The 23,704-nt window shown below is 33.7% G+C and overlaps 1 protein-coding gene across 1 annotated transcript in view; it reads right to left on the reverse strand.

Annotated features, from left to right (window-relative positions):
* The window catches only part of DMD (dystrophin), a 2,123,648-nt gene that overhangs the window by 1,246,701 nt on the left and 853,243 nt on the right, over nucleotides 1-23,704 (reverse strand). Inside the window, exons 35-39 of the mRNA XM_057539128.1 lie at nucleotides 19,260-19,439; nucleotides 18,823-18,951; nucleotides 16,998-17,168; nucleotides 3,274-3,396; nucleotides 769-906 (exon numbers count right to left, since the gene is read on the reverse strand). Coding sequence (XP_057395111.1) covers nucleotides 769-906; nucleotides 3,274-3,396; nucleotides 16,998-17,168; nucleotides 18,823-18,951; nucleotides 19,260-19,439 — 741 coding nt within the window. The remainder of the gene's footprint in view (nucleotides 1-768; nucleotides 907-3,273; nucleotides 3,397-16,997; nucleotides 17,169-18,822; nucleotides 18,952-19,259; nucleotides 19,440-23,704) is intronic.

Raw genomic sequence — 23,704 nt, forward strand, 5'->3', positions numbered from 1 at the left:
AAAGTACATTAAAAAAATAAAAGGTTATTTCACAAAATTCTTCACATGTCCAGTCTCTTCTCAAGAACTTTCTAGATACTATTTCTAGATACTAATAATATTCTATTTTGTCCTTCCTGCACAAATCCAGATGAGTCACATGGGTACTTGAAGCTATACGCTATCACTGGTTAACATGAGAGTACCAGTTCTTCTTCAAGGACATTAAGATTATTTTAGAGGACTCCTATATAAATGAAATTAGACTTATAAATGCTTAGTTAGTTGCAAAGAGTGACTCTCTTAAAGGCAAAATGAAGTTAACTGAAAAAAATTAAGTATTAAACAAATACTAGGTTACCAAAAAAGTGGACCTACTCTAAATCAAATCAATAAAATATCGCAAGCAGAAAGCCTAAAAAATATACAGGTTGTTTATTCTGGCAGTTAAGCAGGTTTTTCAAGACAAATGTAAAAATAACTTACAAAAATAAATTATACTACAAAATTAAATATATGAACACTATGAATGATGCATGTTAATATCTTTCTATTACTACTCAGAAAAATTTGTCTAAGTAAAAAAAACCCCACCTTCTAAGCAACACATCTTTCAAAATCAAAGACAGCACTCAAAAATGTTAAATAAAACACAGACATTGAACAGAAAAAAATGTATTTCTGGTGACTAAGATTCTTAACCAGATTTTATTTATGCACAAGAGTTTTACCCTACGCATGAAAAAATAAAAACACAGGCAAGGTATATTATAATTTTAGCTCTAATACCTTGAGAGCATTATGTTTTGTCTGTAACAGCTGCTGTTTTATCTTTATTTCCTCTCGCTTTCTCTCATCTGTGATTCTTTGTTGTAAGTTGTCTCCTCTTTGCAACAATTCTTTTACAGTACCCTCATTGTCTTCACTCTGATTAAAAACAACAAGTACAGTCTTCATTTTGGTTTTAAGAAAGCTGTACATCGTTAACAGAGATAATAAAACATGTTATTTAAACACACACAAAAAATCCAATTTAAAACTTTCAGTATCCTAAGATACTGCACTCATAGTTTTTCTTTTATATGTTGTACTTTAACTTTTAAAAGAAGTAAGTTTCCTCCTGCCTAGTTCAAAAGGACACATGTGATTAGTCATATGTAGGAAGACGGGGGAATAAGGTACTTCAACATTTCAGACAAGTGAACTGATATGAAAGCATTCTTTTGGCTTTGATTTTTAGTGCATTTCTAGAAATTAAAAAAGTTGAGAGAAGCAAACTAAACTTGTCATTTATAATGCTAATTCACAGAGGAATACAGATGTTGCTGTGTGAGTGTGAGATGACAACAAAGCTTAACATTTTAACACACACTCCTAAGTGAAAATACGTTATTTTAAATGGACACTGATTTCTATCTAATGACCTCTGCTTTAAATAACCTAAATGCCCAAATTTCGAACAAATATTAGGGCATTTAGTAAAAAATGATGTGCTCAATTGTTGCCAAATACTGCAGTTAATTAATTTCTAAAAAATATGTCATATATGCATGTTATTTTTAAATAAATACAATTAAGTAAGTATTAAAATATGGATTAGAAAAATGACTCTAAGCATTTTCAATATGCATTTTGGTTTTTAGACTCTAAGAATATTATTTTTATTTTATTTACTTTGAAATAAAATTATTTGAATAAGTGTTAGTTTAATAGAGTAGCATATGTGACCATGTGATTTTTCACCTCTATTTTCCTTTCTTTCAACTCAATATATTAAAACTTTCTATCAAGAAGGTTCACGTTGCTATGGTACCCAAGGTACTCTGATGAACTAAGAATAACAAATACTAGACAATTTTAAAAAATTCACATGTATGTGTATGTGTGAATCATCATCCATGGTATTAAATGTTACATATTTAATTCTGTAATGCATATGTAAACTTCTACACACAACTGAGGAACTATTCATCTTTTTAGAGGAAATGGGATTTTCATCTGAGATTTGCCAGTTACTAGTCTAATGAAATAATATAACATAGACATTTATGTTTCTAGTCTGTGAAAGACCTTACTTTTAAAAAATATGTCTTTAAAAAGTCTGCAACATTTCCTGGGGCTGAGGACAAAAATAATAAACAAACAAAAGCTCCCACTTCATTTCTTTCCCCACACCAGCTGAGAGCTAGAGGGCAGAGTTGGTGAACAGCCCAAGAGGTAAGTAGCACTCTTTTCCACCTCAGTGCCCTCTTGTTTCTTCTTTGACATGAAGGAGAGGTAGCAGTAACTCAGCATCTTGGAAAGGCTCTTCTCATCTTTCTTTCCAGGAGCTGAGTTGGCAAGGCCACCAAACCCCATACATGGGGAGTACTGATTTAGGCAGCTCCAGGAAGTCAGAATTGATACCAATGAGAACTAAGATTGGTGGAAATGGTTTTCCTACTGCTTCACATGCCTATTATTTACAATTTATAATTTGCCTTTGGTATCATTTTCAAGCACTGTCTGAGAAGTCGCTAGCATTGATACATGTCTGAGAAATCTCTAGCATGATATATGCAAAGGTTAAGAATGCCATATAGGTGATGGCTGTGAGAGGGGAAAGGAAACTGTGAGAATGGGGTGGAGGGAGAAAAAAAAGTCAGCGAAAAGGGATGTGATGCAGAAATATTCAAGCTAGAGAGAAATGTAAAAGACATGTTGAAATTAATCAGGGTTTAAGGAGAAAGTTATGACTCTGGGAATAGCCCACATGGTTATACTTTTTTTATTCCCATGAAATAAGCAGCATGAATTTATACATATTTTAGATATATACTACACTACTTGTTCAACTTTTTTGTAAAACCACCTTGTGGTAAGCTTTAATAAACAATGTTTATATCATGTGTAATCGTCCCTTCTCCAAAATAAATGTTATACTACCAAAAATAGGATTGACATAAAATATCAGTCATCTATGATGGTTGTGTTTTTTATTAAGTTTCTAGTTTTTTTTCTGATTTGACTCTTTTCACCCATTACATTTTGTCCTTTGAGCACAGGTCAAAGCAAAATTGCTGGGCTATTTATTAGAATCTGTAAGTGCTCCTGTATGTCCATACCATAGTAATTTGGCATTCATAATGACAGTTCAACAAGAATACTTTGCTCTTGTAATAAATCATTAGAATCACAAAATGTGCAAGGTATGCTCTGAGCATTTAGTTGGAGACTTGCGTTATCTAATTTCTTTCCAAATATTTATTCATTTTCATTCCTAGTTCATTCACACTTTTATCACAACCAATTTACCATATCTTTATTGAAGTCTTCCTCTTTCAGATTCACCCCCTGCTGAATTTCAGCCTCCAGTGGTTCAAGCAATTTTTGTATATCTGAGTTAAACTGCTCCAATTCCTTCAAAGGAATGGAGGCCTAAAAAAAAAGATAGTGCTAACTTAAATCAAAATTACTTTTTATTAGAAATATAAGACAAAAAATACATTTGTTCAACCTCTTGTTGCTAAAATAATGACATGCATTATGTTTCCATATTATATTTTATGAAAGTGTTGAAATACAACTGGGAAAGTACCTGGGGATTCAAATGAAGACATTTAACATCATCAGAGCCAAACATACATACAAGATAATGCAATTCATCATTCTGGTTTTTCAACAAAAGTCAATTTCCATATATCTGGCTGGTCTAATTGCTAATATCCTAAAGTTGAATTTGATCTTATTTTAAATATTCTGATATAAATACCATCTGGGTAAATACCTCTCATCAGAAATTGCCTCATTCATCAAATAACAGTAACATCAGTTGGAAATGCAGAATTGTCTCCTTATCCTCAGAAAAACTACACCGCAATCTGCTTAGATATTTTAAATGACATTTTTAGCATGGCAGAATTGACAGGCATGCTCCCATAAGACAAAAAAATGTCATTTGTTTGCCTTAGGCATCCTTTATTTGGTAGCACAAAAAAATTCAAAAGAATGAACCCTGAATATCTCAAATGAAAAATCTGAATATATGTTTTCCAAACTTACAAACATCACAGTTTCTTTGACTTTGAAATTCATAATGACCATAGTCTCAAAAAACTTTAAAATCCCTTGTTTTTCTAAAGAAACCACTTGAAGAGGAGTGGCTAATGAAAATACATTGAAAATCAAATATATATTCAAAAGAATAGGCAAGATTTAAAGTTTAAACAGTTAATAACATAAATGTTTATTCTATTATCTATACCCTGCATTCAATTTCTTTGCATTAAAACACTAGAAAATATTTTATGTCTGATAGTTTTTGAAAACTCACAGGTGATAAATAGAAATCTTATTTTCTTACAGAGCTAAACATTTTCCACTTGTAAAACCAATTCAGGAACCACCCACTGTCTTAATGCCAGTATGACGCATTCATCAAGTTTGGTCCCCACCCACTCTTCCCCAACACATTCCTAGTCATAGTCTTACTCTTTATTTATTAGACAGCATCTCCTAGAGGACAATAGGGATAAGTGTCAAGGAAAAATCAAATATCTAAAGGTATTTAGTTACTAATGAAGAAGTGAACCATCAAATGCTATTCGTGAGAACATAATTTTCACAGGAAGAAACATGAATAAACACTTATCTTCTAGGTACTTTTACACAAGAAACATGAATAAACACTTATCTTCTGGGTACTTCTACACATGCCAGAAAGGATTTATAGACTCTTTTTAAAGGGACTTATTTTCAATACTAGTTTTAAAATCCTAATGAACATTTGAAATATGAAATATCATAATATGTTCTTGAACCAGCACAGATTGCTAGTATTATAGATATGCACGTAAATGTTGTTTCAATCTCTGTATTATTAACGTACTTCTATACTTTAAAATCATATATCGTACAATGTAAGAGTAACAGCCTTTAGAATCATAATTACACAATATTAATTCGATGGTATTTATGTTACTGAATTGTTGTGCACATTTCCTAACATTTAATAAGAGCAACTGCATTGTTCTATATGATTTTGTGAACATACGAAGATAAATAATATTTAAAATAACTTTTTGAGTACTTGGAGGTCAAAATAACATGGGTCCATTTGCAGGCAGATTTATCTGTTTTACTCCTACACTTGCTTCCTCTCTAGCTCATCCGTCCTCCACATACTCAAATATAGTAGTTTCAAAGGCTCAAAACTTGGGCGTCCGTACCTCTCTCTCAATACTCCTTCCCTAATAAATTGTACTATCTCCCAAAACTTAACTATAACTTTCATAATATCTGTCAAATATTCCTCTTTAGCTGTGACCTCACTTTTGAATTCCAATCTAGACTCTCAGTAGCCACCTGATTTCTCACTTGAAGTTCAACATGTCTAGAAATGAGCTTATTATCTTCCCCCAAACTGCCTGCAACATCAACTTTCCTAGTTCTGTAAATACAAGACCATTTTTTTTCTGAGTCATCCATGCTTAAAACATGAGTCATGCTATTTTTCAGCACTTCACTCTAATGTCTAATAAATACCAAATACTTGCCAATTCATTCACCATGATTCACTTGCTTTCTTTTCCCAGAGATACCATCTCTCCTAGTCCTCACACAAGAGCTAAGGCAATAACCTTCTTACAGGGCTATAATCCTTCCCACCTCACCAGTTCTATCCTATGCACTGTAATCAGGTCAGTATATTCCAAAACCATGGCTTTCATTATGTTATTTCTCTGCTCAAGAAGTACAAGTCAAATAAAGTCCAAACTCCAGCATGATAGTCAAGGCTTCCCCTAATCTTGTCCCAAGGACCTTTCTAGCCTTATTTAAGTGGTCCTAATACAATCTTTCTTACAAACTCTTAGTATCTCTCCCTCAAGGCTTAGAATGTTTTTAACCTTTTGGTGAAGAGCCTAAAACTCCTGCATGAGAATGCCTAGATTGGATCTGGGCTCCACCATTTACCAGCTGAGGGATCTTGGGCAAGTTATTTCTACTCTTTGAGCCTCAGTTTCTTTATGTGTAACATGAGGATAAGAAGAATATCTACCTCATAGAGCTTTTATGAGGATCAAGTATGTTAGAATGTTGTTTGGTATATAATAAATGCTCAATAAATATTGGTCTTATTGTTTCTCCTCAAATTTGTGCCCATCCATTGGCTCGGGTCAAGACCTTCCTCTTTTGAAAACATATGGTTTATGAAGGATAAAATAAATGCTTGTTGACATGGCATTTTTATTTTAACAACTTATTTGACAAAATCATGAAATTCTAATGGTGAACATGGAGAAAATGACACTCCAGTTTGGTAAAGTTGTATCATTCTTTAACAACAAAACTTAATTAATCTGCATCAATGTAGAGAGTGGTCTCAAGGAGGATGCCAAAGGGCTTTGCACTTGTTCTGCCCTGTGCAGTATTCTCATCAGGAATTATTTGGAGACCAAAAAGTATGCAAAAACACACATATTGAAAGGGATGAGTTTCACGAACATCCCATGAAAATGAGTAATTTGTCTGTCTTGTTCAACCTAGAGTCATTCCTGGTACATAGTAGGCACTCATAAATGAACATTTCCTGAAAAACTAAGTGAATACATGACTAATCGTAGAATAGCAGAATAAACATTTCAAGGAAATCTTGAATGATCTGGAATTTTAAATAACACAATTTCCACTGTATAAAATTGAAGAGACTGAAAAATAAATAAATAAATAAAATTGAAGAGACTGGAGTAATCAGCACTTCATATGTGGATACATATTAATTGCTGGCCAAATGTTAGCAAGAACATGATACCACTAGGTACAAAAATAATATAAGCAGATACGAATAGATTTTAGGAAACACTAGTACAAAGTGATGAATTATTCAAGCAAGATAATGCAAACTTAGATTTCATTAGTAGTATGTGTAGGGTCCAGATTTCCTGATCAAAGACTACTATGCATTTGTTAAAAATAAGACCGTTATGCAGATTAGGGATTTTAATTATTCTGTGTGGTTCCAAAGTGAATAACTAGGGTCAATGGGTAGAAATTACTTGGAGTCTGAATTTTAGTTTAATATAGGAACAACTAATTAGTGTTGCAAATGTTTTTTTTTCTTTTTAAAGCACTAAATTTTAAAGTAGTGAGTTTCTCATTGCTGAAAGTACATAAGCACAGGTAGGATGATGATGTATTAGCGTATATGTTAGAAATTAGACACTTTTTGCATGAATACTTCCCTAAAATTTTATCAATTTACAGTAAATTCTCTCCTCTGAATTCAAAGGGCTTTGTTTACTGTAGCTATGCAGCTATATAGAAATATTATGCAAGTCATATATGTAATTTTCAATGTTCTAGTTGCCATACTAAAAAGAAAAAATAATCAGATGGATTTAGTTATATTTTATTTTCCAAATATGTCCAAAATATTATTATATAAACCTATAATCAATATGAAATTATTAATAAGATATTTTACTTTCATTTTTTCATACGAAGATTTCAAAACCCACTGTGTTTTACACTTACGGCACATCTTAATTTGGAGTAGCCACACTGTAAATATTCAATAGCCATATGTAGTCTATGGCTACCTTATTGGACAGTACAGATCAATAGCAACTATTATGACGACGACATTGAAAAGAACCAATAGTTCATTATTAGTATGAAATATGTCAAAGGAGTAATGTCTTACTAATAGGAGTCAAAATGCTGATGCTTTATTTAGGAAATTTTAGTGGATTTAGATAATTCTTATAATGTCCATCTCATTCACTTGCACCCAGATGTTTTCACAGAGGAATTTTCAGAAAGCCCTCTGGGGATAGGAAAATTTATGGGAATGGGTCTGAGATGTTGTATTGGGAGTCTCTATTCCTCATTTATGTATAATCCTAGGTTGTGTTGCAGTATCTATTACATATTTGAATGTAATATTGTTTTACTTTCAAGGGTTTATATTTTGTCTCCCCAGTAGATTTTTAATCCCTGAAGTTGGGAATACATCTTATACTACTCTGTATTTTCCATAGCAAAAGGAACTCATGTTTTAAACATAAAACGTGTTTATTATATCAATTACTAATTTTAGAACATCCAATAAATCAAATTAACCAGTAACTAATTTTATAACCAAAATAACCATAACTATTCAACTCAGTTATTTAGGCTATTCTATTGGCAGGATCAGACCAGCCATTTGACATCCATGTGATTAATATTCTTCAAGGAGTTGGGAAATTTTCATTGCTTTTCCTTAAGAGTTCACTGGCTCACCATTAGGTCATGACTTTTCTGACCAATAAAAGTTTTACATGTCATTCTTTGGTCTTCGTTGTCTTTGTAATTTGTAATGTTTATGAAATTTTAAAAAAGAAATGAATAGTAAGCAAACATCCATAATTTAATAGCTCACTCTTGAATCCTCCAAGTTTAAGCCATATAAAGTATATAATGCCTGCCTCTTTGATTCAGAATTATGACAAACTATTTGAAGAAACTGAAATCAATGGTGGATAAATCATCTTAACTTTTGCATACATTACTTCTATTGACTTTAAAGAAAATATATGACCAAAGAAGAACTAGAATCACAATTAAATCACACGCTAGACAGTGCACACAATATAGGTCTTAAAATACATAGAAAATAATCAAAAAAAGTTATAATATTGCAGGATAAAGTATAAACCAGGCATAGGTTTTATACAATTTAATTTTTACTTACCTTTTCATCTTAAGAGCTTTAGCATGACTGTGAAGTCATACAAAATACAAATAAAGTAAAACATAGGCAAGTTTAATAATCAGATAGATAAACGGACACAAAAGAAAGAAGAGACAGAGAAACTGAGAAAGACAACACTTTGTTTTCCTTGATTTTTTAATGTGGTTTCAGACTGCTTAACAGCTAATAATTGTGCTTTGCTGCATGATTTAAGATTAATGAAATTTAAGGCTTTGTTAAAGTTTTAGCATTAAAGGTGACTTATATAACAAGCTAACAAACAACAACAGACTGAAAAAAGCAAAATCAATTACAAATTGATTCATTGTAAGTTGGAAGCATTCAAAATTACTCAGATACACTTTATCATTTTTAAAATGTAAGCTTTCTTTTGGTTAAATATTACTCTAATGGGCATAGATACACTAACATAATAATGACTGTGTTTACACAGACAGCAAAGTAAACATTTGTTAATATGGACTATGTAATCTCAGTAATCATGATAAATGGTCACTATATTCAAATCACACTAAAATCTAAATTGAAAATTAATATTCCAAATGCTACAGACTGGTTTAAAATTGCTTCAAATCAGTCTCCTCTCTCCATTCTGCAGCTTTGAAAATTTATTAATCATTACAATATTGGTATAGAAAAAATTAAATAAGAATAATTCATGGAAACCAAAATGAATAAAGTTTCAAGGACCAGTAACATCCTATAATACAGAAAAGATATGAAATGAAGAGTTATTTCAAATCAAAATATCTGGAGAGGAAAGAAAACTTACAAAGAGAAATAAGTGTATTGAAAAGACCTATCTAAAACAAAGATAATCAGATAAAGTACTTTATAGATTTATTCATTCACTTATTTTAAATTCAAAAGAGCAAGCTCCAAGGGACATAAGAAATAATTTTAAAGATAAAACAAATTGACTTGGATAAGTGACATTTCATTGGCTGCACTCTTTGATATTAGGTAAGGTATTGGCTTATCTTTGATGCTGTGAGGATAAAAATGCGAAACTGTGGTAACTTCCCAAATTTGTAAGGCTGATTAAGAGACATTACCCAGTACGTCTCTGTTGGTTTTGAAATGATGAGATTAATTTTATGGTCACACTTTTCAGAATTGGATACAAAATACACTGATTGGTTAAGATATGTTGGTGGTTCAATAATCATCCCACTTTCTACTTTTTATTGAGAATAACTTGGAATATTTTTCTGCCTCATGATTACGTGAGTTTAGCGGTAGCAACTGAAATAGAAGAAGAAAGGATTTAACTATAAAATATATGGGGGAGACAGATGAATTAAAACATTTAACATTTTGGACAACTTTCTATTTTTTTCTTATCTTTTTTCTTCCTATCTCCCTCTCTCATTTCTGGTTTTTGTTTAATTATAGTTATTTTTAATACAAAGAAGTACTGAAATCGTTATGTTTTAAGTGAAACTGGACATGCTTATATTAACACAGAATAGACCAACAATAAATATCTGATGATACAAATAGAGATATAACAAAGTATGCTGAGAGTCAGCATGTTGGAGTGGACAAAGCAATGGATTAGGATCTAATGTTTTCTAACCAGGCTACCTAACTGTGAGAACCTGGGCAACTCACTGGCTCTCTCACAGCCCGCTACAAATATCTGAAAGTTCCAGTCCAAGGAATGATTACTTTTACATCTGTTGACTGATCGGAGGAATCATTTTCCTTTTTAAAAGATCATGATCAGAAATCACCAAATAGCTTTAATCACTTTAAATGTCATGTTAATAAGACCCAGTTAGTTCTAGCAAATGACACTGCGCACCAAACTCAATTAACATCTACTTTGGAAACACTGTAAATAATTACAAAAGTAATGCGTTATCAAAGTTCCAACAGAACTAACCTGTTATAGGGATAGAAAATTATAAACGTGCAAAAATGTTGTTAATATAGAAATTCTGTTGCTAGGTTAACTTACTTATTTCAGTGAAATAAAATTAGCAGGTAGAGTAACACAAAGTTTGGGTATTAATCTGTTACTATTACTTGAGGATTTTAGCTGTGATTATTACATATGTAATACTCTACAAATCATGTGATGCCTATAGATCTTTACCTAAGTTTTCATCTATGACTTTTAAATAATTTCTTTGTAGAAAAGTTTACTAAAAATATATTTATATAATAAAAGTAACTATACCAGCTAACAGACCATGCTCTCTTCTGTCAGAGAAGGTGTTAAATTAGAAATAGACTATGAAAGGGGAAAAAGATCAATATATTTGTATTGATAATGTTGATTATTGAAAATTAGGTTTCAATTAAAATTCTCAAATCCAATGAATCTTATTTTGACATCCTAGGTGACATTCATTAGATGGATTACTTATTTCCCAGTGATGCTTGGGAAAGTCACAATATCTGTCTATACTATCCTTAAATTATTTATATATTACTTTTCACATCTAAAGCCACTACTTAAGATAAAATTAGACCCAACCATGTATTTTCTCCTGATATATCGTACATAAATGAAAAACTCACTGGCTCTCTCATAGCCATATATATATATATATATATATATATATATATATATATATATATATATATGTTATATATACATATATATGTATATATATATTATATATATATATACATATATATCTCTGTGTGTGTATATATATATATATGGAAGTCTCTGATCCAAAGAATGATTACTTTTACACCTGCTAACACTGATTGGACTGATTGGAGATCAAAATCTTGACATTTTATAAATATTACAGCAATAAAATTATGAATATTTACATATATGATGGCAGACCGTTCAAATCCCATGTTGTAATTATACACACACACATATATATTGATATATACACACACACATATATATACACACACACACGTACACATACTGCTACACGGATTTCGAAAGCAAATTTAAGGCCCATATAGAAATTAAGGAACATATTGTATATAATATCCAACGGCACATAAATCTTAATAAAGAATGAAGACACAGAAAACAAGTTCACCTTTCTTTTGGTTAGTACCAATTGCACGGGCAATAATGTAACATTTTAGTTCCATAGAAAGTGAAATATTTCTAAATCTCTAGAAGAGAACACAATCTAACTAAGCAAATTATGTGTATGTTTCATAGTATTTTGTTATAAAGTAGTTGCCTATATTGATAGGATATAGCTAAGGTCTATTGTCTCAACATGCTTTTAAAGCTAAGTATTACAATGTGACGAATATATCTTGACGCAAATTTTATTCTGAGACTCATAGGCAGCCTTTTGGACTCAATTAGTATTGAATCCTGAGTCAGTTTTCAGTTTATCACCTTCTTGGCCCTCATATATAATAATTTAACTCTAGGCTAGTTCTCAATGTCTCTAGACCAGTGGTTCTCAGAGTATGGTCTCTAGATCATTGGCATCAATATCACCCGAAAACCTGTTAGCCATGCAAATTATCAGGCCTACCCAAGGCCTACTGAGTCTTAGTCTTCAGGCAAGGGGTGGGGGAGGGGAGGGCAATTTGTGTTTTAACAGTTCCTCCAAATACACAAAGGTTAGAGAGTCACTGCTGTAGACTGTCACTTCCTCTCCATTCCCACAGATACCCCTTTATTTGAGCTACTCACTGTTTCTCATCTAGACTATTGTGATAGCTTCCTAATTGGTTTCCCTACTTCCTGTCATTATTCAGTTGAATTCTCTTCACAACCACTGCAGGGCTAATCTTTCAGCAGTGCATGAAAAAAAAAATCAAGAACTCCTCATTGAGTATTGAATTAAGCATAAATTATTAGTCTGGTTGTCATGATCTCTCCCCACACTATGTCTCATCATCCTTTTCAGTCTTATCCACACTAAGCTCCATGCTCTGTGCTCTATATTCCATGAGCAAACTGAACTTACCCTCCATCGAACACACTATACACTCCTGAGGTTTTGTCATAGGTTTATACTGAATTGTTACCTCCTCTAGGTTGCTGGAGTGGCTGCTAAATCGACTCAGCATACACTCATTGTCAGCCCAGTATCCATTAATATATCTTGCTCCACTATTAAACAATAAGCTCCTTGAATCCACATCTTACCTAGCAATTTAGGTACCACAGTACCAAACACTGTGACCTGAAAGTGCATGGTTGGTAAGAGCTCATTCATATTCCTCCCTTTCTCCAACCCTTCCTTCATTAATTCTTGAAGATTTGCCTCAAATATCATCTCTCCCAAATTGCTGACTCTCCTCTCCAACTTGGCTTTTCAGAAGATGGAGATGGGTATAAGTGCCATAAGCAACAAGACTAAGTAGTCTGTTTACTTTTGCCTTCCTATTTCCCTTTCTATGCTTCTGTCTCCTGCCACTTTCTTTTGCTGATAGTATCCCCCCCCCCAACCACCACCATGCTATGCCACCATGTTCAGATGCCCTAAATCAGAAAGAGTTGAGTTGTGGTGTCTTTCCCCAATGATTCCATCAACTTTACCCAGGGTTCTGAAATTATGGCTGATTCATTTTTATAACTCTGACCCTCCCCATCAAAACTGCCATTTTCTCAAATTGATTTCATACATATTAGGAGAGATTAAGCTTTCTCAAAGCCATAAGATTAACCTAAATGAAATGAGAAGAGATAGAATTTCATGTATTTTATGGGCCCTATTTGGGACAAGCAGAACTTTCCAGTTCTTAAATTGGTCCACTCAATAATCTATAAGGCTGGTCCTTGCAATGGAAATAGCAAAAACACATCTTCTTGGTCCCTGCCCATTCCAGCAGAGACCAGAAAGAGAAATCAGCTATTCCTCCATTTCTTTTCCCCATCAATTTCCATCTTAACCCTCAAAATTTGGCCATTAAGTCTAATATATATAATGATAAAAATAATTATTGACATTATTTTCACCATTTTATATAATTATAATAATTTATAGATTTTTTCAATGTATGCTTTTACATATCTTAGGTCATTTGATCCTCACCACAATCTTGAGGTTAAGATAAGGCAGGCATAATCTTATTGCTTTTCTGGATGGAAATGAGATTCTGTGAGGTAAAGGGTCAAATCCAAGATCACACTCAAAGTATTGTGGCTTGAAGTTAAGAACTTTTTTCCTCTCGCCACACTGCTCCTCACTGATAGTTAAAATTACCACTGCTGAGAACTGCATCCAATGGACAAGTTCTCAGCCAATCTAAACCGAGGAACCCAATGTACATTGCTTTCTGGATTTTGGAATTTCTTGTCATGGACAGTCCTTGCAGGACACAAAGACTTCATATTCACCAAATAGTGAATCCAGACATTATCAGTGAGTTCTCAGGATAAATTTTTGCTCTACTCATTTGCCCTTTCTAGTTGACCTTTGAAAGGATCCTGAAATTAGTTCTTAAACTGAGTTCTATGCATATTCACCCCCAATCTACTTTTGTTTATCACTGTAGATTTTCTCCCAAGTTTTTCTCCTAAGTGAAAACCACCCATAAACTCAACCTTAAGAATGTCATATTCCAAACCAATCTTACCTTCCATAAGCCTTACTCTAATAGGAACTTGACTTTGAGATCAAAGCCTATCCCTGAGAATTCCAGCACTGCCAAAATTACCCTACTCCATAAGCAAACACACATACAAGTCATTAAATTCCTCATTGCATCAACAAAAGATTATTAGACAAATTTTAGAGTTATCAGGGACTAATACAACTAATTAGTCCTAATTTTAACTAATCCAACCCAGAAATTTTACACCATGTTCTATGCACATAACTTGTACCTCCTGAACCTCATCAGAGGAAGCAGAAAGATAAAAGGGCAGAAATTCCCCCATCCAATAAGTCTATTCTTATCCATTTTATACACTCGGTTCTAAATAATAACTCCTTTGCGGGGTGGGATAGTTTTCCTTTTAAAAGCTACTTATCTAGTTCAACTCCCATATCTTATAAACACTGAAAATGGAATTGCAGAGAGATCACATGTTCTGCCTAATACTGACAAAGTTCAGAATTCAATCTTCTATGTCTATTGTTCTTCCTACCACACTATGTGATTGCTGGGACCACCTCATCATTAACTGTACATCTCCATGAAGATGTACTAGTGTTAAGCATATTATATGATTGCAATAAGTACTTAAACTTGTGTTTGTAGACATATATTTTTAAGCAAGTATCTTTAACATCCTGTCATATTCCCATACTCACTAGCACAATGGACACTCAATACCATTAGTTAATGCAAGGAATAAACAAGCAAAATGTCAGGTATGCTTTAACTCCATATTTTCTGTTTCATCATGATGATAGAGCTTAATTATCTCTTCAAAGCCCCCAAATGGGGTCAACTATTGCATTCAGTCATCTCTATGAATTTAGAGAAAAAAGGAATGCTTTGAAAAGTAAAAATGTGACTGTCGTCAATTAATGTATAGTTGAAATATTGATTTAAAATCTTTTATGCTTTTCTTCAGTATGGGTAATAAAAGAAACACATCAAATGGCTCACCTGATGCATGATATCTGGAAGTATACTGACACATTCGTACAGAATATAGAATGACAATTCACAAACTTCTCTTGGCCATGCTATGTTTGTCAGTTTCTACGGTGCAGGACGACTTCTACTCATTTTTCAATACCTACAAGTCACAGTCTTGTGACATAATGTATCTCAATCTACCATTGAAAAAAATCAAGAAAAGAATACCCTGTTTACTCTTAAATATACTCTAGCTCAGTGATTTATTAAAAAGTATAATGGGAAGAACACAAAACTCAGTAATGAAGTATTAGCATTCATCTTTCAGATGACTAAAATAACTTTTGGTTGTTTAGATATTACCCATTTAATGATACCTCCAGAAGTGAAAACAACTGTCTGTTTAAACAGCAGAGTAAATTCTTACAAAAAACAACTACGGACTAAAAATAAAATTTTAGAATCTGTCAGATGTTTTTCAGGTGAGAATCACTTACTTAATATATAAATGAGTAGAACTAATTAGTTAACTATTACAAACAAGAGCAACAAATTAAGGTAAGCTAATACCTTTTTGCTTTGGGAAGGCGAGTTTTGAAGAGTAACTATGTTTCACATGCAATAAAATATTTAAAATTCATATCACATTTCCATATATTTTAGGAATTCCTTTATATATGTACTATTATATATAACAGTGATACAAAGTAATGCCTTAGAAGATGTAAACCATGCTATTACTGGGTGTCCATAATTACCAAAATAATTTTTCAAATGTATTCTCCTATTTTTGCAGGAATCAAAACTTACCTGACATATCGCATTTTCTCACAAATATTTCAATAATGTTATTCTCATTTAAGATTATTTCTAGCAATTATCTGTATATGTAAACACATATATTTCTTTTACATACATTTTTGTATTTGAAAGCATATCATATATATTGAAAAATGTGTCAAACTACTTTTTATAAATTTGGGAGGTAATTCCTTGCATTTTGATACTCCCCAAAGAGTTCGAATTCGATAATACTGTGTTTATATATTTTTGCAAGCTATCTATTAGATAAGATTTTTGCCTTCATTAAATGTTACACAAATATAAAGGGTTATCATGCAGAAGTTCCATATACCCTGGTTCTTCATTAAATACAATAAGTATAAATAGACATATAAAATTACAAAAATTAGGATATATAAGCTTTGCAATTATTTGTCCTCATGGCTTGCATGTCATTATAATCTAACGGATTTTATCACAGTAAGTATCGGCAACTAGCAAGAGCAAGTTAAAATACACACACATACACACATGTGCACAACCAGTAAAAATGTACAGAAACCCTAGATCATGCAGGAGATGTACAAGACCTCATTTTGGATATTTCTTCCATATCACACACAAGCAATATTATATTTGGCAAAATATGTCGGTAGTGCTTTCTTTAGATGTATGTCTTTTGTGCTTTTTTGTTGTTGCTGCTGTTGGCCTGCAGCATGCTATTTGTTACTGTGCTGCAGGTTACCCCTGAAAGTACATATGTAAACCAGTGCAGAATGCAGTTCTAGACGAGCTGTGCCATGGAAAACAAAATGACAGAGAGAGGGTAGGGAGGGAAAAAGGGAGAGAGATTGATCGCCCATGAGATTCAATGGTAAAATTTCCTCAAATACATTTTGGCCTTCATTTTCCTTTTGAAAACCTTGCTGTGAGGGTCGCCTGCCCCCTTCAGGGTACTGCGCAACCTTCGCAAGAGATCATTTATCACTAGTTTCCACCTTGGAGCAGATCTTCCTACCTTTCCAGTCTTAATTCTGTGAGAAATGGCTGCAAATCGATGGTTGAGCTCTGAGATTTTGGGCTCTATTACTTTCCTGCAGTGGTCGCCGCGGTTTGCCATCAAGTTTGCTGCTTGGTCACGGGTGGAGTCCACCTTTGGGCGTATGTCATTCATTTCAGCCTTTAAACGCTATATTCCGTGAGCAAGAGACAGGGCTTAAAGTTAGTAATTAAATGGAAGTTGAAAGAGAGCGAAAGAGTGAGAAAGCAAAAGAAAGAGCGAGGGAGAGGGGGAGAGAAAGAGAGAGAAAGAGGAAGAGCACATGGAGAGAAAATGGAGGGAGTAAAAAGCCAACTTCCATAAAATAGGAGTAGAGTGAGAATGTGTGTGACCTCAGGAAAATAGGTCACTGTTCTTGCTTACATTTGATCTATGTTTATTCAAAGTATTTCCTTAGTCTGAAGAAGGACAAGGGATGTTTTCCTTTTCTATGGAAAACAACTTTTCTATGTTGCTGGCAACAATCGTAGTATTTTATATTTAGTCTTATTTTATCTTTCCTGAATTTCAAAGCTGTGGAACAACCTGAATATGTGCTCAGGAAGGAAGGTAGCTGAAGAACAATTTTCTATTCCTTCCGAGTACTTACAAGTTCCCTTTTTCTTTATCATATCGATTGCCATGGAAAAAATGGATTTTCTAACAGATAGGAATTCTGTGTCACAGACAGAGGGATTGAGGAAAGCTCTGTCTGACTCAAGGGGTTGGAGAGGCTGTAAGTGAAATAACTCAGTTCCTATTTTTCCAAAGACCCTGAAGGAACATCCCTTACCTACACATCAAAGGAGAAGGAAGAGCAAAATAAGGTACAGACAATAGGGTAAATATGTCTGGGGGACAGCCTGAAATACATTTACAGTTTTTCATTAAAAAGGAATTGTAATCCTTAGAAAATATCAATTTCATAAAAAATAAACAAATGAATTGTATAGACAGAAACTACAATTTTAAAGCATTCTTTAAATAGTAACCCACTAGTCAAAATTATTGAAAATTTCAACAAAACAAAGTAAGGCATTGTTTAATTTATATGAGACTTCTTCACATGCAGTTCTTCCTATTTAACTGAAAAAACTGTCATCAAATAGAGATATTATAGCATCAGTAAGTTACATTTGCACATTATACCCCTCATATCCTTTTACAGGAACCATTTTTTTTTTTAAAGTAAAGACTAAGTTGCCATTGAGAAAGACAGCTTAGGATGTCCTAATAATCGGTTTCAATACAAAAAAGAGAGAACACGAAGCCATGTTTAGTTTACATATAGTTAAGAATGAAAAATTTTTTATATAAGCTCAGTATTGTTACTAATTACTAAGATTTAGACATCGCATAGGCAAAATGTCCATAGATTGGACTCCCGTTGTTTACTCAGATGGTCTGTGAACGATGCTGAGAAACTAATCTTTGTGTTAGGTACAAGAATATAGTATTACTATTAAAATGGGCATGAATTTGCAATATAACACCAAAATAAATCCGGGAATCCTTTTCTCATCAGATTTTAAGTTGCGTGTAATTAGCTGAGAGGTCGATATGGACAGATATCCAGATTACAGGGCTCTTCAAAGTCATGAACTCCCATTTGAATTAAAGAAGTAGGGAGGGAAGGAAAGAAGGCATTAAAGGAGAAAGGAAAGGAAGGAAGGAGGAGGGGAAGGAAGAGAGGAAGACTTTTTTCACTCTTATTAAGAAGTCCTTTGTATCTTTTAGGACAAAGATGATTGATATAACTGTTGCACAGTGTGAAAATTACTTTTCATAATAGTTTATTTGCTACCTTAAGCACGTCTTCTTTTTGCTGTGGTTTCTTTTTCTCAGATTCATCCAAAAGTGTATCAGCCTGAATGATCCAGTTTGTGATGTGATCCACATTCTGGTCAAAGGTTTCCATGTGTTTCTGGTATTCCTTAATTTTAGAGGCATACCATGACATAGTATTAGTTAGACAATATTTTAAAATATTTGTCCTACTTTGTACAATTTTAAAAGACAAAAATGTAGTATCATTCAAATTACTTTTAGGTGCAATCTCCATATAGAATATAATACAAACATGCAAAAAATATATTACACTATAGAAATAGATATTGAGATAAGGGCCAACATTTATGTGGAATTGAAGAATTTGCTAACACAAATACTATTATTTAAAGCTTATATAATTTCTTTCTCGTGATGGAGAGGGGCTGAAAATCTTCCAGCCTCTTCTCTTACCAACAAAAGGTTTAACCACTCTTCTGCCCGGGAAGTGACAGCTATCCAGTTACTATTCAGAAGACTCAGTTTATCTTCCACCAGGGTCTCCTTCTTGCCCAAAACTGCTTTCAAGGCCTCTCCTAGCTCTGTAATGCTCTTTAGGTGAACCTTCTGTTTCTCAATCTCTTTCTGAGTAGCCTGTGAAAAGAACAGCATTTGAGCTTCGAGTACTGTCGTCTTAAGACTTAAAGCTTTTGAAATGGCTATGCGTCCAGTTACTATGGTAAGATTTTTCAAGGGTTTAAACTTTCAACCATGTCTTTAGGAATGATGAAAATCATACCATATACACTGAAGTTTCCTTACTGGGTATATATGAATATGTATGCATACATAAACATGACTGACTTATTTATTTATGATTGCACATATTTAATAATAAACATACATACTGTCCATCTAAACATATTCATATTTACTTAATTTGTATATGTATTGGCTAAAGGTAGATCTCAGAAAACCCATCCACAAATAAGCAACTGCTTTTATTTATTTATTTACCATATTTTTATTTTTATTTTATTTTATTTTTTTAACATCTTTATTGGAATATAATTGCTTTACAATGGTGTGCTAGTTTCTGCTCTATAACAAAGTGAATCAGCTATACATATACATATATCCCCATATCTCCTCCCTCTTGCGTCTCCCTCCCACCCTCCCCATCCCACCACTCCAGGCGGTCACAAAGCACCGAGCTGATCTCCCTGTGCTATGTGGCTAAGCAACTGCTTTCAGAAAATTCAGCAATTATTGCACTCTTGTATTTCTACTGCAGGTACTTTCAAATTTTTGGTGCCACAAACCTGTTTGGCATCTGGTGAAACTTAAGTATCCTTTCTCATAATAATGTTTTTAAAAGGATAAAATTAAATGCAATGGATTTAAAATTAAAAACAATTATACTTAAATAAAATATACAAAATATATTTTTAAAATTTGTGAGATAGTAATACATGTTTTCTTTCGTAACATGTATAACTACAATGATCTAGCAACAGACCTTTAGGATAATTTCAAAGTAGTGATTAGCACCACTAGTGTTTTGAATTATATTCAATGACTAGAATGTGATATAAAATTATCTGTCAGAATTTCATCTGGGACTGCTGGCAAAGTCACAGGAACTACTGATACTGCTGGGGTTTGTTGCTCACACTCATAATTGAAAAAATGCTTAATTTCAGTTAGAAGTAAATTAAAGAGATACTATTAAAATCCCCTAAGAGAGCACCAGCACTTCCTAAGACTTGATTTTCAAACCTGAAAATAAGCACATTTAATATTAGAAATTACGTAGAGAGTTGATGGAAAACTGATCCTAGTATAAACTTTACTGTCAGTTCTACCTACACCCTTTCTTGTGACGTGTCATGGCGGACCACATGACCATCTTGCACTTCCCTGACTCTGCCCCCATCCCTCCCTCGCCCACATACAGCTGTTGGACCTTCCTGGTGGATAAGTCTGAGCCAAACAGATACTCTCTCAAGAAGTTTAACTGAGAGATACAGAGACTATGGTAATACCCCAGCTGAGAAGTCATTGGAAATGGAGCGGATGTCTTTACCACAGCAAGACAAAGCCATAGTAAGACAAAATCACTGGGGAGCAGCAATGACAAGAAGTGGAGGGAGACCTTTTGCAAAGAGGCAAATGAAATATATGCACAGAGAGTAAGAAAAGTGGTCCAAGTAAACGACAGGAAGATGGTCTCTATGAGGCCAGCATATATCCTTAGTCCTGTATGTTCTCAAGGTGCATTTCTATATTTGTAGTATACAGAAATAACTCTTATGGCTGCCTTTCCTCCATACTCTCAGGTCCTGGTCTACTCAAAATATATATAAATACACACACACACACATATACACATTTTGCTTTTGCTTTGGCTATCAAATAAGCAGGGGAATAAATGAGGTTAAAAGATGGTATAAAATAATTTCTATACAAAAGACAATCACTGTTTCTTCAATTCTAATATATGCTTTTCTATTTGTTTTTCTTTTTCAAAATAAAAAATATACAAAATTAAGGTAATTAATGCTAAATGAACTTATCAGCTACCACGCAAAGGGCTATTTGTAATGTAGGTGTCATCTGTTGCACATGAGTGAGCTTAGCAATTCATAAAAGGAATTCCTTCATGTATTAATCACAAATGTTACTGAGCTCCTGCTAAATGGGTCACTATTACAGCAGGGATGTAGGTGATTTTACCTAGTGTCTTTTAGGAAATTATGAGAAATGCCATCTTTGGGTGGAAAAAGCCCTTTTGCAGTTTGACTTGTGAGTGCTCATGGGCTAGATTCCAGCTCTTTCATTCCCTTTGTCTGCACCCTTGTGTAGTACACAATCTTTACAACCATATGTGGTAGCCACTATTCTAGGCACTGTGGATAAAATGATAGAGACACAAAGTCCTTACCCTTATAAAACTTATATTTGAGTATGACAAAAATATGAAAATATATGTAAATGAGCATTTCCTACTTCTTATATTCCAGACTAGTGCCTTGTCACTATAGTTCATTTACTCGTAAAGGTAACACCTCACAAAGTTAAAGAAGTTAAAGCTTAATTTATATTTGGATCACTAACTATCTCTTAAAATAACTTCAGAAAGATGATACTATGTTTAAGCTTTGATACAAAAAGTTGTTGTGTACACAGACATTTGTCCCTTCTAAGCCAGGCAATGCGATTAAAGGCAGTGGAAATTTCCAAATCTCAGAAGAGATCAGAGAAGTTTTGAATTTGGGAAATATTGTTGCAAACAGTTAATGGGTCACAAACAACTATTATGCATTAGAATCTACCCAAATTCTCCAGCTAATTTTCAAGAGAAAATGTTTAATGTCCAGTGATACTTCATTCAGTTAATAAGAACAAGAAAACAGGAAATGTGGACTAATTTCTGGTTTCATTTGTTTTTCAACGTTATAAGATAAAACTCAAACATGTTGAAGTTAACACCATCATGAACATGAGCTTGAAAAAAAAACCAGTGTTCATTGTGGTAGTTTATAACCGCTTATGGCCAAAAGTGAATCAGGAGAAAATTTACACTCCTACTGTAAAAAGACCTAAAGTCAAACCTTTACATGTGGTATTCAAGAATAAACTGGTATTGAATCATTTGTATAAATGCTATTTTTGGTTAGGAAAATATTGTGCTCGTTTAATGGATTTTTTATTTTCCCCCACAAAAGCATTTTTAATTAATGGCATGGCTTACAAATAACAGGATCTTAGATTTTAAAAAATATGCTGATCTTGCTCTGTGAAGATCTTACTTAAATTTCAATGAGTCAATGTACATTAGATGCTTAATACCCACTCTGCACTGTGCCATTCACTGCCAGAGATAAGGAAGGAGGCAGTCTCTGCATACCTTGCTCTAATGCTGTCTAAAGTGTAGCTGCAGAGAAAAGTTGAAACACAAGCAAACAATTTGATTTCATATTAGAAAGAACATAATTTTGAGGAAAAGATAATTCATGGCTGGGATAAGCATGAATGGCTTCAAGGGAGAGGTGATACTTGAAACCAGAGTTTACCATAAAGGATTGGATGGTTTAGACTGACTAAAGACAAAGTATAACATGATGAGAAAGTACGAAGGTTGGAATCAAAAGCCACCAAAAGGGGAATATGGGGTACTCACTGGAAACTAAAAACATGTATTTTATGATGTCAAGGAACCATTCTGCCACGCTCTAAAAGTCTCCCTTGGGGCTTCTCTGGTGGCGCAGTGGTTGAGAATCTGCCTGCCAATGCAGGGGACGCGGGTTCGAGCCCTGGTCTGGGAGGATCCCACATGCCGCGGAGCAACTCAGCCCGTGAGCCACAACTACTGAGCCTGCGCGTCTGGAGCCTGTGCTCGGCAACGAGAGGCCTCGATAGTGAGAGGCCCGCGCACCGCGATGAAGAGTGGCCCCCGCACTGCGATGAAGAATGGCCCCCGCTTGCCACAACTAGAGAAAGCCCTCGCACAGAAACGAAGACCCAACAAAGCCATACATACATACATACATACATACATAAAAAGAATGTAAGCAGACAAGAATAGCATTAAAAAAAAAAAAAAGTCTCCCTTGACAGAAGAGTGTCTATACTTGCAGATGTATTGAGAACTGAATTACTGAATTAAACTACAGCTACTGTGTTTGCCATTCTCTCTATACCCTTACCTCTTTAAGAAAGGTAGACTTATTTATGGGGTTGGTGAGACGGGGAGAAAGAATTGAAAATACACTTCTTCCTCTTAAAAGGCATTCAATCCTCAGCACACATGGTTTCTTCTGTTGCCTTATGAGGTGAGGGTTGGAGAGGGTTTGGGAAGGTCTACCCTTCTGAATGGGCAAGTTCAAATTCAATGATTAAATTGAATAAATTGTAAA

Source organism: Balaenoptera acutorostrata, chromosome X (assembly GCF_949987535.1).
Source record: "Balaenoptera acutorostrata chromosome X, mBalAcu1.1, whole genome shotgun sequence".
Taxonomy (NCBI): Eukaryota; Metazoa; Chordata; class Mammalia; order Artiodactyla; family Balaenopteridae; genus Balaenoptera; species Balaenoptera acutorostrata.